General features: G+C 47.7%; 1 protein-coding gene and 1 pseudogene across 1 annotated transcript in view; both read left to right on the plus strand.

The window, feature by feature from the left end:
- The window catches only part of ATG7 (autophagy related 7), a gene marked incomplete at its 3' end in the record, with an annotated part of 183,734 nt that overhangs the window by 120,193 nt on the left and 47,510 nt on the right, over positions 1-16,031 (plus strand). Inside the window, 1 exon segment of the mRNA XM_014592471.2 lies at positions 10,593-10,673. Within this exon segment, the coding sequence (XP_014447957.1) occupies positions 10,593-10,673 (81 nt within the window).
- LOC102492497 (actin, cytoplasmic 1-like) lies at positions 14,420-15,888 on the plus strand (annotated as a pseudogene).

Consider the following 16,031-nt stretch of genomic DNA (forward strand, 5'->3'; position numbering starts at 1 on the left):
CATTCCCGCCAGTTTCAGCCATCCCTGGATGGCGGGCGTGTGCGTGCCCCGCATGTTCAGGGTGCAAACCTGGAATCTTCCCACAGCGGCCAGCCTCACAGAGCAGTGCATTGCTGCAGTCCCAACCATCTGGCCCCCCTGCTTTTCCTTTCTTCCTGTCTTTTTTACCTCCTCTCTACTTTTCAGCTTTGTTCTCCAAGCTTTGGCACTAGAAGGAAGAGAATTCAGATTTCTGGCTTGGCCACTTGGTAGCTATGGAAACGTGGGCAAACTGTGTCACTTCTCTGAGCCTCCATTTCCATATCTGGAGAAGAGGGGAAGGTCCCAGGGTGGTATGAGACCAACACGAGACGCCGTGTGCGAAGACACCAGACAGGGCCAGCGCTCCCCTGGCTTCCCCTGGGGCATCGTTTTTCACAGCGGTTCAGGACATGCCTTCCTGGCGTTTCTAAAGGGAGGAGGGATCTGCTGTTTACGTGGGAGGGAGATGAGTGCGTGCATTAGGGGAGGCGAGGGAGAGGCAGAGAGGGAGGTGGGAAGGGGCTCGGTGTGTTTGAGGAACAGAGAGGGGAGTACCTGTGAGGCAGGGCGTTGCAGCCAGTGGAGGAGGGAGGGACATGTAGGTCATTTCATTTCATCGTTCCAAATGTATTTATTATTTCCATGAGCAAGAGAGACAGAGACAGAGAGACAGCCCCCCCTCCCCCCCAGGCAGGTCTTGATGCCACAGTCCAGCCCCAGCTTCAGCCAACCTCAGATCATGGGTGCTCTGAATGGGAACCTGGAACCTTTCCCCATGGCTCTGTCTGGCAAAGCCTCCTATTTTACCACCGTGCCACCGTCTGACCCTGGAGGCCATGTTGAAGGTTTGGACCTTCAGTCCAAGTGCAGCGGGAATCTGTTGAAAACCGAGGCATGATACAGTCAGGTTTGGCTGCTGCATTACCTGGAGGACAGACTGGAGGAGGCAAGAGTGGCTCTGGATACAGAACTGGTGCTGTTTAGTTGTCAATTGGGAAGCAACCTCATCTAGGGATTCTTGTACCTGGCCTTCCATCAAAATCCCCTGGGAGCCATTGCAAAAGACTAGTTGCCCAGCCCATTTCAGAACGGCTGCTTTGGCCTGTGAGGACGGCTCCCTGGTGGCGTAAGGTAGACAGAGTACAGAAACCCTCAAGGAAACAGAGCAAATCCTACTCTCAGAGCGTCTTTGAACTGTGCTCCCGTAGCACTAGCTAGCTTTCTTTTATCTTTTTCTTTTTTAAATGAAGGTTTTTGCCATAAGGCACATGTGCTTAATGGAGTGAGGTGAGAGACGGTGAGAGGGAAAGTGAGAAATCATCCCTGAGGGGGATGGCCACGCCTCAGTCCCTTCTCCTCCATTCTCCTCTCGGGATTTTGGGCACGCACGCACATGCCCTTGGCATGAGTCTTAAATTGCTGGGTCTGAGACTCGAACCGCGGTCAGCCACGTGGGAGTTCCAGTGCCTTAAAGACTGCACACCTGCTGGCCCACTAGTTAAGTTTCTAAAAGGACCCTTGACGTTCGCAGTCGGCGCCCACGCCCAGCCCTCACAGGTGTTCCTGCGTAAGAGCCGGTGGATGGTAATCAGGCAGACACAGGTGTTTCTGCTGAGATGCGGCTGGGGCACGTTGTCTGCTGAGGGCAGCCCAGGAGCGAGGCCAGAAAGCCATTTAGAGGCGTAGTTCCGAGTCGTCCGCATCCCGCCTGCCTAGCGTCCGCTCCTGGTGAGGGCCAAGGCTCTGTTGGCCAAGCTCTGATGTGACCCGAGGGCCCGGGGTTGGATAACAGGGATTTCAACGGGAGCTGTGTTGTCCTTTCTGGGCTGGAGACAACGTGTGGGGCAGGAGCCCAGAAACTGCAGGTAGCACCTTTCTCCTAAGCTCTGGGGTTCCCAGGTGGGATTTTAACTATTCAGGGGGTAGCAAAGGTACATACATTGCAGAGCTACAAAATAAAATAGTGCATAAAGTATTACTTTCCTAGAAGGGTCCCCAGGACACCAGTGTTCATTATTTGAGGGGAGTAAGGTTGAGGACCATAGAAACTCATACTTCTCATTCCGTACCTTCCTGCTGTGTTTTGAAAAAGCCAATTGTGATGATAAACTTGGTTACAAATCAGCCTTTTTCAAGGAGTCACGTATATGCCGTAAAATGCACCCTGTGCGCATTTGCGTGTCTGTGTGCTTAGTCATTGGCTGTTCTTGCCCCCTCAGAAAGAGGGAGAAGGACAAAACACTATTCAAAGGAGCCCGCTTAAGAAGAAATTCGATGTTAATTTTTAAAAACTAAGTGGAAGTAAATATGCTATGGGAATCTGGGTTATTGTATTTGTTTACTCTTTCGTCTTCTGTATGTGCTTATCTTTATTTTGGGAAGAGCTCAGTAGGTTTGAAATCTGTTTAATACCTACTCTAAAGAGAGACTAACAGCAAAATGTATCAATAGTAATAGAACAAGAGTTGAGAGTAAGCCAAGTGCAGTCCCAAAAACTTTACCTTGGGTAGTGTCGAGAGGCTTTAGTTCCATGCGGGTGGAGAAATAACTTTGATAGCACTTGATAAAGCTGCTTTTTTTTTTTTTTTAAAGAGGTTTTTGCTATAGGGCGCGTGTGCTCGCTAGAAAGACAGAGACAGAAAGTGAGAAATCACCCCCCAGGGTGGCCACACCGCAATCCCTTCTCCTCCATTCTCCTCTCGGAATCTTGGGCACACACGCACACATGCCCAGTGTGAGTTTAAGCCACCGGGTCCGGGATGTGAACCGCAGTTGACTACATGGGAGTCCAGCGACATAGCCATTACGCCATCTGCTGGTCCTGATAAAGCTTCTTAACCTAGATGTTCATTTAACATAGGCTGCATTAGGTCTGGCGGTGCTAGCTTAAACAACGTGGCGAGAATGAGAGGCTTGCCGAGTGTCCCCATCATGCTCTGCGAGCTAACAGACGCTGCGTGGTACTGAAGCCACGGGGAGGTGTAACTACAGTTACGGAGAGCCCGGGGGCACTCGCTTGCCTGATGAGAATCACTTGGGACTAACCCTACAGATTCTCAGGCCTCACCCCAGCCTTTTCAAATCGAGTTCCAGGGAATTCTTCTGATGAGACAAGTTGATTATAAACCAAACAAAACAAGTGATGCACCAGCAGATGGCATCATGGTTACATCGCTGGACCCTCACATAGTTGACTGCTGTTTGTGTCCCGGACCTGACAGCTTAAAATTCACACCAGGTGCGTGTGCGTGCGTGCCCAAGATCCCAAGAGGAGAACAGAGGAGAAGGGATTGTGGCTTGGCCATCCCCCTAAGGGGAGATTTCTTGCTTTCTCTCTCTGTCTCTCTCTCTCTCCAGCGAGCGCACCTGCCCTTATACCAAAACCTTTCTTTAAAAAGAAAGAAAAAAAAAAACTTGAGTGAGCATATTTCTTCATACACTTTGCAACTTTATTTTAAATTTTTCCCCCCAGAGGGTGCATGTGTACTCGCTAGCACGCATGCACGCTCTCCCCCTCAACCCTTCCCGAGAGAGAGAGGGGGAGAGAGAGAAGAAGGGCGAAATGACCTCCTAGTGCACTGTGGTCGTGCTGTGATTCCTTTCCCTTCATTTCTCTGTCCGGTTGGGATTTCGAGCTGGCATGCACACCCACCCACCCAGTGTGTTTTCCAAGCTGCCAGGGCTGGGATTCCAACCCTGTAGTCAGCCATATGGGATCTGGCTCCCTAACCACCAGGCCACGAGGCTGGCCCTGCAAGCTTGTAAGTAGGAAGGCTATGGTGACTTTTGCTCTGCTGAAGCAGGGACAAACCTTTTTAACTCCTTTGACTGTGAACTGGAGCGTGGCCCTTTAAGTAGGTGCCAATGTGTTTATTCATATCAGGACTTTTGCACAAGATACCTTGTTTTATATTTTTTCTGGGTTTTCTCTATATGTCTAATAAGGTGCAAAACTTTAAGTAGCAACCTCTGCTCTTGAAACTTACGTAGTTTTTGTCAGACTGGGGAAATGCAGGGCATAGTGTGGAAACTCATTGTATTTTTTTTCTTAGAGAGATTTTTGCTACAGAGTGTGTGCTCTCTCCTGGGAGGCAGACAGGAAGTGAGAAATCGCCTCCCCCAGGGGAGAAGGTCCATGCTACAATCCCTTTTCATCTTTTCTCTTGGGATCGTGGACCTAGCGTGAGTTTTAAGTCACCGGGTCCGGGACTCGAACCACAGTCGAGTACATGGGAGTTGAATGACTCATTGCATTTCTTTCTTCTTTTTTTCGAGGGTTTTTTGCTATAGGGCACGTGCCCCGCACCAGAGAGACAGAAAGCGAGAAATCACCTCCCAGGAGGGGATGGCCACACCGCAGTCCCTTCTCCTCCATACTCCTCTCGGGCTCCCAGGGCCGCACACACACGCGCCCGGCGTGCGTTTAAATCGCCGGGTCCAGGACTCGAACCGTGGTCGACTACATGGGAGTCCAGTGACCTAGCTATTACGCTGCATTTTTAATACTAGAAATTATAGCATTGATCATGAGGAAGGGCTTCAAGCTGCCTGGGAAATATGAATGGTGGTCAAGTTAGAGTGTTTCTTGTGCTTTGTCTGGGACATGCTTTCGCTGTGTAGTTCAGGTATGAATAACTTCATAGGCTTCAGGTTGTTTGTGTTTTATTCGTGCTCGCTGGGCGCATGTGCATGTGCGTGCTCAGAGCCCCGAGAAAAGAATGGAGGAGAAGGGATCACAAGGGGGGGTGATTTGTCAGTTTTTCTCTCTCTCTCTCTCTCTCTTTCTCTCTCTTTCCCCCAGCAAGTACGAAGGCCCTATAGCAAAAATCTATACTTTTAAAAGTATAGGGGATGGGGGCGGAAAAGAATGAAGACTTTTGAGTTCTGAGTTTCCTTTTCAGGTGATGAAAATATTCTTTAACTAGGTAGTGGTGATGTTTGTGGCACGCTCTGAGTATGCTGAAAACCCACTGAATTGTTCACTTGAAAAAGATGAATTTTATAGTACATGATTTATATCTCCATAAACCTGTTACTAATTTTTAAAAAAGCCAAAAAACTACTGCACAAGGTATTTGGGGTAGAAAGATCAAAGGGAGGACCTTAAAGGATGGAGACGGTATCTGTAGGCTGGGTGGCAGGTAGACTGAGGACTCGCTGCAGGTGTGTTTGCACGGAGTGGCTTTTAAGGAAGATGAGGACTTACGAATAGGTATGTCGCTGTTGCCGAAAGGAAGACTTCTGATTCGCAGAGTCCAGTCTGAGGCAAGATCGGGAAGGAAGAATGTCTTTGGGAAGGGAGTCGTAGTTCATGGTAGCAGCTCAACAGCATCTGGGAAAAGATTTAATCCAACTTGTACTGAGGGGAGGGACGTTGGGCCCAGACTGGGGGGACCTCGAGTGCCCGTGTAAGGAATTCTCTGCTTTCTGTGGTGAGCTTTAGGAAGCTGATTTGAAGTGGGAGGCCCAGAGCTGTGTGTTAGAAAAATCCATCCCAGGGACCAGCAGTTGGTGTAATGGCTATGTTGCTGGACTCCCATGTAGCTGACTGCAGTTCGCGTCCTGGACTTGGTGGCTTAAACTCACGCCAGGCACATGTGCGTGCGTACCCAAGATCCCGAGAGGAAAATGGAGGAGAAGAGATTGTGGCGTGGCCATCTGCCCTGGGGGGATAATTTCTCGCTTTCTGTCTCTCTGTCTCTGTCTGTCTTTCTGGGGAGTGCACACACCCTATAGCAAAAACCTCTCCAAAAAAAGGAAACTCCATCCCAGCAGGATTGCACTCAACGACAGGGGCAGAGCCCATTTGTGGGGGTACCCACTAGGACTCCATTATAATCGGGTTAAGAAGCGTTTCCTCTTTTAAATGATCTGAACATGGAGTTACTTCGGGTAAGTTCTGGGCCTTCTGGTGCCAACTTGGCGACTTTGCAAGCCCTCACACACAGATACTATTCTACTTCATTTCCTGGGAAAATGAGTCACCGTTTCCTAGTCCAGAGCCGCCCGCGGATGCCGAACAATGGCGTGCTGGCCCTCACTCGGCCAAGCCGTTCACCACGTCCGGCCCTTTCTCCTCTGCTCCTCACCACCTGTGCATGTGGTGTTGCTTTTGTTTTTCTCTCTCCTCCTAACCCAGTCTGTGCTTTCCCTTCTCATCTTTTTTTTTTTTTTAAAGAGGTTTTTGCTATAGGGTGTGTGCGCTCGCCAGAAAGACAGAGAAAGACAGGGAGACAGAAAGCGAGAAATCACCCCCCAGGGGGAATGGCCACGCTGCAATCCCTTCTCCTCCATTCTTCTCTCGGGATCTTGGGCCCACACGCACACGCGCCCGGCGTGAGTTTAAGACACCGGATCCGAGACACAAACCACGGTCGACTACATGGGAGTCCAGCAACATAGCCATTACAAGTGCTGGTCCCATCCCTTCTCATCTTCACCCCCATCACCCGCTGTCACATAGCTGTTGAGCGCAGAAACGACCCGTATTCCTCGCCCAACGTGAAGAACGCTTGCTAGAAGCTGTCTGAGCAAACAGGATGAGAGAACCTCCATGAAACTCACGTGGAGACCTGAACATGTAGGCCATGTTACAGACCATCTTAATGGGAAGATATGCTGAATACGAAGTTCTTTGTGAGTAAGGTTAACGTGCAGATGATTGGGGTGAACAGGAAGCATGCCCCAAGTATTCCTTCAGGCCTGCAGAGGGCTGAGCAGGAGGGGCCCAGCATCCCCCTCCATGGCTTACCGTGTTGTTTTCTGCCCTTTGATGCCTCCTGGTTCCGTGACCTGAGTACCGACCTAGGACCCGGATGATGCCTTAGGACCCCTGGGTTAGGAAATGGTCACCACATTCCTGAGATCCAGAGAACTGAAAAGTCGTCCCATCCTCAAAGGTTTCCAGTGAGGCTATCTAACTTCTCCTATTTTTTTCTTTTTTTTTTAAATCCCACACGGAGAGAGATAGGCACCCTTCGCTGAGACGTGGCACTTCATGATTCCCCTTCCTCCAGCTCTCCAGCCAGTCAACTCGGGGAATCAAACCCACGGTCAGTCACGTGGCTTCCAACACTAGAGCAGCACGCTCCTGCCTCTGCCACGGTGGCTGAACTCATTTTTAAAGAGTTTTCTGCCTGGGGCTGGCAGGTAGCAGGGTGGTTAAGGTGCTGGACTCCCACATGGCCGACTGCGGCTAGAGTCCCAGACCTGGCAGCTTGCTTTCTCACTTTCCCCCTCTTTCTCTCTGGTCAAATTTAAAAAATAATAATAATATTAAATAAAATTAAATCATTATTTTTAAAAATGTTTTTTTGTTTTTCCATGCAGCACATGCACTCGTTGGGAAGAATAGAGACAAAGGGAAAGTGAGAAATCACCCTCCTGGGGAGGTGGCCACACTGCAGACTCTTCTCCTTCATTCTCCTCTGAGGTCTTTAGCCTTGCATGCACATGTACCCAGAGTAGTTTTGAAGTCTCTGGGTTTAGGACTCGAACGAACCATGTTTACCACGTGGGAATCCAGCACCTTAACTACTACTCCACTTAACGGTCCCCGAGCCCCTAATTTAGTAATTATTTCTACCAAACACTTTTGGTCTTGGGTCACATGGAAATCACATGACCTCTCGATAAGGCTGTTTCCGAAACTGTTCTGGGCATTTCCTTCAGGGTTGGGTTTCCTAGCAGTAAGTATGTGCCCGCCGTTAGACTGCTGCAGCGTGGGCATGCAGATGGAGTTACCCAAACTCGGAAGGGAGCCTTGGCCTTCAAGGGTCTGTCAAAGCCAAGCTGCAGGGGCACAGCAGTAGGGTACCATGGCTCCAGGCAGGGGCCACGTGGGAGGCCCAGATTTCACCCTGAATAGATGGGTTTGGTCGCTCTGTCTGTAATCCTGGCTACCTGGGAGGTTGGGGCAGAGAATCACAGCATGGTGTGGCCCTGTCAGGAATACCTATCTCCTTAGTCTGATGTTGTTTTTAATTTTTTTTAAACTGTCCAGGTTTCATTTTTGTTTTGAGGGGAGTAGGGGTATTGGTAGGATGGTTGAAGGGCACATGGGTTCGTTCTTTTGTTCTAATAAGTGAATCTAGTATAATCATGAAGAAATCTAATATTTGTTTCTTTTTTTTTTTTCTTTGAGAGGTTTTCGCTATAGGGCGCGTGCGCTCGCCAGACAGATAGACAGAGACATAGAGACAGAAAGTGAGAAATCACCCCCCAGGGGGGATGGTCATGCCACAATCCCTTCTCCTCCATTCTCCTCTCGGGATCTCGGGCACGCACGCACACGTGCCCGGCGTGAGTTCTAAGCCACCGGGTACGGGACTTGAACCACGGTCGACTACGTGGGAGTCCAGCGACATAGCCATTACACCAACTGCTGGTTCCCTAATATTTGTTTCTTTAGGTTTAAGAATTATTTCATTTTATTACTATTTAAAAAAAAAAAATTTTTTTGGAGAGTTTTTTCGCTATAGGGCGCGTGCGCTCGCCAGACAGACAGAGAGAGGAAGAGAGACAGAAAGTGAGAAATCACCCCCAGGGGGGATGGTCATGCCGCAATCCCTTCTCCTCCATTCTCCTCTCGGGATCTCGGGCACGCATGCACACGTGCCCGGCGTGAGTTTAAGCCACCGGGTCCGGGACGCGAACTGCAGTCGACTACGTGGGAGTCCAGCGACATAGCCATTATGCTAACTGCTGGTTCCCTATTTTTTTTTAATTTTGACCAGAGAGAGAGGAAATGAGAAAGCAAGCCACCAGGTTCAGGACTCGAACTGTGGTGGGTCATGTGGGAGTTCCAGCGCCTTAACCACCACACCACCTGCCAGCCCTAAGGAGACCCAATATTGAAGACAAAGCTGTGACACCCTGGGAGGGAGGGAGGGGGGAGGAGCAGCCCAGCCCAGAAGCCTGGGCCTAGGCCAGGTTTGGAGGCAGGAGGTCCCCTTTTGAATCTCAGTGCTGTCACTTACTGTTACCTGAGCCTAGTTGCTTTTCCTTTGTCAGCCTGAGTTTTGTCGGCTTAGACGGGTTAGTAAGGAAAAATCAGATAAATGAACTCCCGAGTTGATTTGTGTCATCTGGCTCAGTACAAATGTGGAGGCCTGGGTAGACTTTAGAGATTTTTGGCTATTCCTATTTTCAGTAATGGGAGTTTACCGATATCATATAACAGATGAAAACTTGCCTTTCGGTGTAGGTCTAGCTCTAGTGGGTAGTGCTCTAAGTTTCACTACGCCCTGGTTTGTGAAGCCCAGTTACAGCTGGTCCTCTGGAAATGCCAGTCAGTCGCAGTCTAGACGTTTATGCTCAAGGTGGTGCTGTTTCCCCAGAAATTCCGTGATCTTTCTTTCCTGCCGTTCTCTCTGTTCCAAATCGAGACAATAACTGGGTGTGTGTATTAGGATCATCTCTGCCTTCCTCCGTAGTCGCCTTCCCCTGTGAGGCCCCACCCAATGCCATACTGCAAAAAATGCGGATTCAGCCAGTACGTACTGAAACTTGGACAGCTGAGCCAGAGTAAACTGGATGAACTGTTTGTTTATTTACATATATGTGTGTGTGTGTGTGTGTGTGTGTATAATTTTTTAAGGTTTTTGTCATAGGGCACGTACACTCACCAGAGAGAGACAGAGATGGGGGAAAAGCGAGAAGTCACCCCTCAGAGGGGAGAGTCATGCTGCAGTCCCTTCTCTTCCATTCTCCTCTTGGGATTTGGGGCATGCATGCATACATGCCTGGTGTGATTTTGAAGCCACTGGGTCTGGGACTCGAACCCCATTGACCATGTGGGAGTCCAGGACCTTTACCCCTATGCCCCCTGCTGGCTCCCCCCCCCTTTTTTTTTTTTTTTTTTAAAGGAATTATTTGATTTAACTTATTTATTTGTTTTAATTTGACTAGAGAGGGACAGAGTGAGAGACAGTCACTAGGTCCAGGACTCGAACCGCAGTTGACCATGTGGGAGTCCGGTGCCTTACCTACCATGCCACCTGTCGGCCTCTCCCTGTTATATTTTTAAACATTTGTTTATAAAATACTGGGACCCCTTTGTGGCAGTGTGGTAATTTGCTGCCCAAGAGAGGCCAGATTTCTCCTGGTGAATGGAGTTCGAATCTCTGGCCCGACATGGCGAGATAGTTCCAAAGGGCCAGTAGGCTGGGGGAAGGCATCGTGGGATGCCAGGCCCCGTGAAGGGTGTCTGTCTCTTTCTCTCTCGTGTATGTACAAACTCTCATGAATAAAGAAGATGCAGTTAAACAGTATTCTAGATATTCCAGCTTGCCTTTCGTGTTCTGGATTTCATTTGTTTTTCTGTGTTGAATATTTCACACAATTTGGAGGCCCTGGTTCCTAATGGAATAAAGGACCTAATACATAATACAGTTCTTCCTCAAACCGATCCCCGTCCAAGGGAGAATTCAACTTTCTTCCTGTCCAGCTTTATGTTAGCCACCGTCTCTGTGGGGACCACCGTCTTCCTCATTCCCTGCTTGTCAGAAACCACGCAGGTACTTTATGGCTGTGTCCGTTCCGTGCTTGATGCTTACTGTTTTTGCTTTTAGATCCGGGGATTTCTGTCGCGGTTTGATAATGTCCTTCCCGTCAGCCTGGCGTTCGACAAATGTACAGCTTGTTCTTCCAAAGTAAGTCATGTTGTATTTGAGATGCTTTGTATTTCTTTAAAGGGAGCCCATCCGCATTTGACCTCAGCCTTAACCATCCCGAGCCACCAAAACCACTAGCTTTTTGTGGAGAAGAGGTGGAGTCTAAACAACCAGGAAGGATTTTGTGATCTTTCGTGCATTACTATCCGTATTCATTCTCACACAGAAACCAGCCCGATTTAATTTGATGTACAGTATACAGAGGCAGACTGAGGTGTTTCTGTAATCACGGTAGTTTGAACTTGAACTTTACTGGTCTGTGCTGTGTTCCTTCACAGAGTTCCCTCCTCCCCTAGACTCTCCTAGAGCAAATTTTAAGCATTACTCAGAGTGGGGGACTCTGGGTAGGCCTGGTGCTCTGTGTCTTTTGGAAATCTACATAATGGGAAAGAAAAAGTAAACAAAGATTAGGGGCCTGGAAGGGGAGCCAATAAAAAGGGCCCCTCATCTTTGATCTTTCCCTGTGCTCTAAAAATAGAGCTGGTTTGCTGTCCATTGTAATGGGAACCGGCTGATACATCTCAACTGTAGAGATGGCATCTTTTAAATAGGCTTTGAGATACTGTCTGGGTTATTTTTATATGTGTATAGTATGTGATAGCCAATTTCCTCTTGAGAGTCCCTTTAAACCTTGTAACACCCAGAGATTTGACCTGGGCTTTTGAAAACTCAAGCTTCTTAAAAACAATCTTGGTAAGTAAAGATTTTTATGTAGGAATGCCATGCAAAAAGAGTGTTGTGGGCCAGTAATCCCGAACTGTGAGGTCTCTCCGTTATAATTTGGGGCTTCTTCTTTTCTTTTCTTTCTTTCTTTCTTTTCTTTTTTTTTTTTTTTCTTTTTTTTTTTTTTTTTTTTTGCTGTGAAGCCTACATTTGGCAGCCTGGATGGAACTGAATTCTAGGGAAATTCTCTCTACTCTTGAGTTGACAAACTTTCTTTGAAAACTTTGCTTAGGTCAGACCTTACACGAAGCACTCTCCTGACCAGTTTCTCGAACAATGTAATTCAGATTTGGCAATGTTGACAGATCGGGTTGGTTATATGTAAGTCCTCAAACTTAGAGTCATCTTCTTTTTGCTTCGAAAGTGAGCTAAACCTGTGTCTTACCGTTATGCATCCCGAATGACTGCCTTGTGATTTTAAACTCACCCTTTGTCAATAGTTAGCCGTGAGCTCATTGTTTCTGTAGTTTCTTGAAGGTATCTTATATACTCTCAAGACAGGGCTTCAAGGGTATCTACAAGCAGGTCTGTCTTTAGTAATGCAAGTTTTAGGATTACACATGCTCGTAAGTGGAGTTTTTTTTTTTTTTCCTCCTTTGAATGGCTGAGCTAATTGGTCTCAAAATAACTTGGCAGTATTAATTTTCATATTGAAGTCATTTGGCACAGGAGCCAGAAGTTTTCCTAGGGCTTTATGTGGAGCTGGCTAGTCAATGAAATCAAGATAATTGGGCTCCCTAACTGAAATGCAAACACTCGTTCTTTCTTATTCCATTTCTAATTCAATTAGCCCTCAAGACACTGTTTGTCAAAGAATCACAAGCATCCAGCTGACTGGGGTCCCTTATAGTCTTTCAAAGAGAATGTCTTTCTTTCACACCCATTGTAACCATGCAATTAAATATAGGTATCTTTTTTTGTTGTTGTTAGCAAAATGATTTCCTCTTGGTGGTCATTCTGAGAGTCCTGTTTTACATAAACATGCTGGAGGACTTAATACAAACTGACTTGGGTTTTAACAGCTGTGCTATTCCCATCGCGATCGCTTTTCATGTGGTCGGGGTATTAAGTTTCTTTTGTGCTGAAAAGGTTGCCTCCATCGCCCCCCCCATATTTCCTTACAGTAGAGACACAACATTTGTTTATTTAGCTACCTCCTTTATTCGCTTAGGAGCATGTCAGTCTCTATTATCTGCAAACCCAACGTTCATCTTTGAAATGACAACACCAATTACATTTTCGTCTCTGTGCATGTGAATGTTTCGAACTACATACTTAGCATAATGCTTTGGATACTGAGTCATATTGTAGTGATTATTTCAAAGGGTCTTCTAGAGGCAAAAAGTGACTTTTAAAAATGTCTCCTTTGACATTCATGAGGCAATGTTTTCCTTTGGTAGTTTTCAGTATCTTGGTATTTTCTTTTCCTTTTTAAAAATTTTTCATGATTTCTTTTTAGGACTAAGGTCATGCTTGTGGCTTGATTTTTAACCACAAATACAGACAGAAAGATCGAGGAGGTAGAATAAGCTACGCTGGGTAGTAATGCTCTTATTCATTACCTTGTTTATTAAAATATATATATATGTATTTTTTTTTAAAGAGAGATCTTTGCCATAGGATGCATGTACTCACTGGAGAGACAGAATGAAAGCGAGAAACCACCCCCAGGGGGATGGCTGCATTCCAGTCCTTTCTCCATTCCCTTGGGATTTGGGGCATGCATGCACATGTGCTATGTGTGAGTTTCAAGTTGCGGGGTCTGGGACTCAAAACTGCCGCTGATCAGGTGGGGGTCCAGCACCTTAGTAATGCCACCTGCTGGCCCTTGTGAAGATTGTTTTATGTAGCCCTGAGGTGCGGGAGAATACAGTTCTTTGCTTCTGTGGCACAGGTTGAATCATCTACCCACAAAGCCTTCCTTATCCTGTTTGACCTTATCTTGGCATATTGCCTGGTAAATCATTGTATCATAAGGAAAAAAATACTGAAGAATCCAGGGGGAGGTGGGCGATAAAGAGCCCCTCTCATTCTAATTTCTGTTTATTGACTTGCGAAACTTTCTGAAATGATATCTGTCACTGGAATTTCATAAAAATCCTCTTATTTTAAGCTTATAGGAGTTGGAATTTTTAGTTCTAAAAAGGAATTTAGAGCCAACGAGAGTATTGGAAAATTACCACCAGAGGGAAAGTATTTTTTTTTGAGAGAGAGATTTTATTTTATTATTATTATTTTTTTTGCTATAGGGCACCTGCACTCACCAGACAGACAGAGAGAGACAGACAGAAAGCGAAAAATCACACACCCCCAGGGTGGATGGTCACACCGCAATCCCTTCTCTTCCATTCTCCTCTTGGGATCTTGGGCATGCACGCACACGCGTCCGGCATGAGTTTAAGCCACCGGGTCTGGGACTCGAACCGCGGTTGACTACGTGGGAGTCAGCAACATAGCCATTAAGCTAACTGCTGGTCCCAGGAAAGTATCATTTTGATACCAATATTCCTGAAAGAATTTCTTGTAATGCATTGAGTTCATGTTTTATTATTAGCTTTTCACCTAAACATAAATATTTTTGGCAGTTAGCGGTCTATTTGGGGAAACTATCTATTTTGATGTATTTTTAAATCTTACAGAAAAGTTGCAAGAATAGCACAAGAATTTCTGTGTACACTTTACCTAGATTCACCAGTTGTTTATAATTTGTCCTTTGTATACAAAGGGATTTCGAAAGGTCATGGAAAACTGGAACTAAAGTACGAGTTTATTTTGGTGCAAAAAGCCTATAGAAATCCACGATAGTTTTTTCATAATATGTACTTTCCGTGACCTTCTTTTGAAGATCCGAAGTATATACTCTCCTCCTTCCTTCCTTCCTTCTTTCTACTCCCTCCTTATTCTCCTTCCTATTTTTTTTCCTTGGAGTTTTGAGAGTAAGTTGGAAACGTTGTGGTCATCTGTAACTCAGTACTTGTATGTAAATTTCCTGAGAACTTGGACACTGGACTGCTGAGACGGCGTCCTCACCGCGAGCACAGGACTCTCGCCCTCACCGTTCCTCAGCTGCCAGTCCACACCCTACACTCGGCTCGCCATGGATGACAACATTGCTGCACTCACTGTTGGCAGCGCCTCCGGCATGTGCATGGCCGGTTTCGCTGACGATGATGGCCCCCAGGCCATACCCCTCTGTCATGGGACACCCGCGGTACCAGACTGTCATGGTGGGCATGGGCCAGGGGGACTCCTACATGGGCAATGAGGCCCAGAGAGAGAGGCGTTCTGACCCTGACGTACCCCATCGAGCCTGGCATTATCACCAACTGGGACGACGTGGAGAAGATCTGGCATCACTTCCACAATGAGCTGCGTGTAGAGCCCGAGGAGCATCCGGTGCTGCTGACCGAGGCTCCCCTGAGTCCCCAGGCCAACCAGGAGAAGATGCCCCAGATCATGTTTGAGACCTTCGACACTTCCTCCAGGCTGTGCTGTCATGTATGTCTCTGGCCGTACCACTGGCATCATGATGAACTCCAGTGACGGGGTCACCCACACTGTGCCCATCTATGAGGGGTATGCCCTCCCCCATGCCATCCTGCGTCTGGTCCTGGCTGGCTGGGACCTGACAGACTACCTCATGAAGATCCTCCTAGAGTGTGGCTACAGCTTCACCGGAGCCAACCAGGAAATCGTGCATGACATCAAGGACAAGCTGTGCAATGTTGCCCTAGACTTTGAGCAGGAAATGGCCACCACAGCCTCCAGCTCCTCCCTAAAAAAGAGCTACGAGGGACCAGCAGTTAGCATAATGGCTATGTCACTGGACTCCCACATAGTTGACCGCGGTTCAAGTCCTGGACCCGGTGGCTTAAACTCACGCCGGTCGCGTGTGCGTGTGTGCCCAAGATCCCAAGAAGAGAATGGAGTAGAGCAGATTGCGGCGTGGCCATCCCCCCTGCTTTCTGTCTCTCTGTCTCTCTCTGTCTCTCTCTGTCTGTCTGGTGAGCGCATGTGCCCTATAGCAAAAACCTCTCAAAAAAAAAAAAAAAAAATCTACGAGCTGCCTGATGGTCAGGCGATCACCACTGGCAGTGAGCGGTTCCGCTGTCCTGAGGCCCTCTTCCAGCCAGCTTTCCTGGGCATGGAATCTTGTGGCGTCCACGAAACCACCTTTATCTCCATCACGAAATGTGATGTGGACATTCGCCAGGATCCCTACGCCAACACCATGTTGTCTGGGGCCACCACCATGTCTCCAGGCATTGCCGACAGAATGCAGAAGGGGATAACCGCCCTGGCACCTAGGACCATGAAGATCAAGGTCATTGCTACCCCTGAGCGCAAGTACAAGTACTCTCTGTGGATGGGTGGCTCCGTCCTGGCCTCACTGTCCACCTTCCAGATGTGGATCAGCGTGCCAGAGTACGAAGAGTCCGGCCCCTCCATCATGCACCACAAATGCTTCTAGGTGTTACACCCTCTTCTCTCCTCTTCTCTCTCCTCTTCTCTCTCCTCTTCTCCTCTCCTCCCTTCCTCTCCTCTTCTCCTCTCCTCTTCTCCTCTCCTCTTCTCCTCTCCTCTCTTCTCTCCTCTTCTCTTCTCTCTCCCTTT

The sequence above is a fragment of the Tupaia chinensis genome, unplaced genomic scaffold (assembly GCF_000334495.1).
Source record: "Tupaia chinensis unplaced genomic scaffold, TupChi_1.0 Scaffold000704_1, whole genome shotgun sequence".
NCBI classification, from domain to species: Eukaryota; Metazoa; Chordata; class Mammalia; order Scandentia; family Tupaiidae; genus Tupaia; species Tupaia belangeri.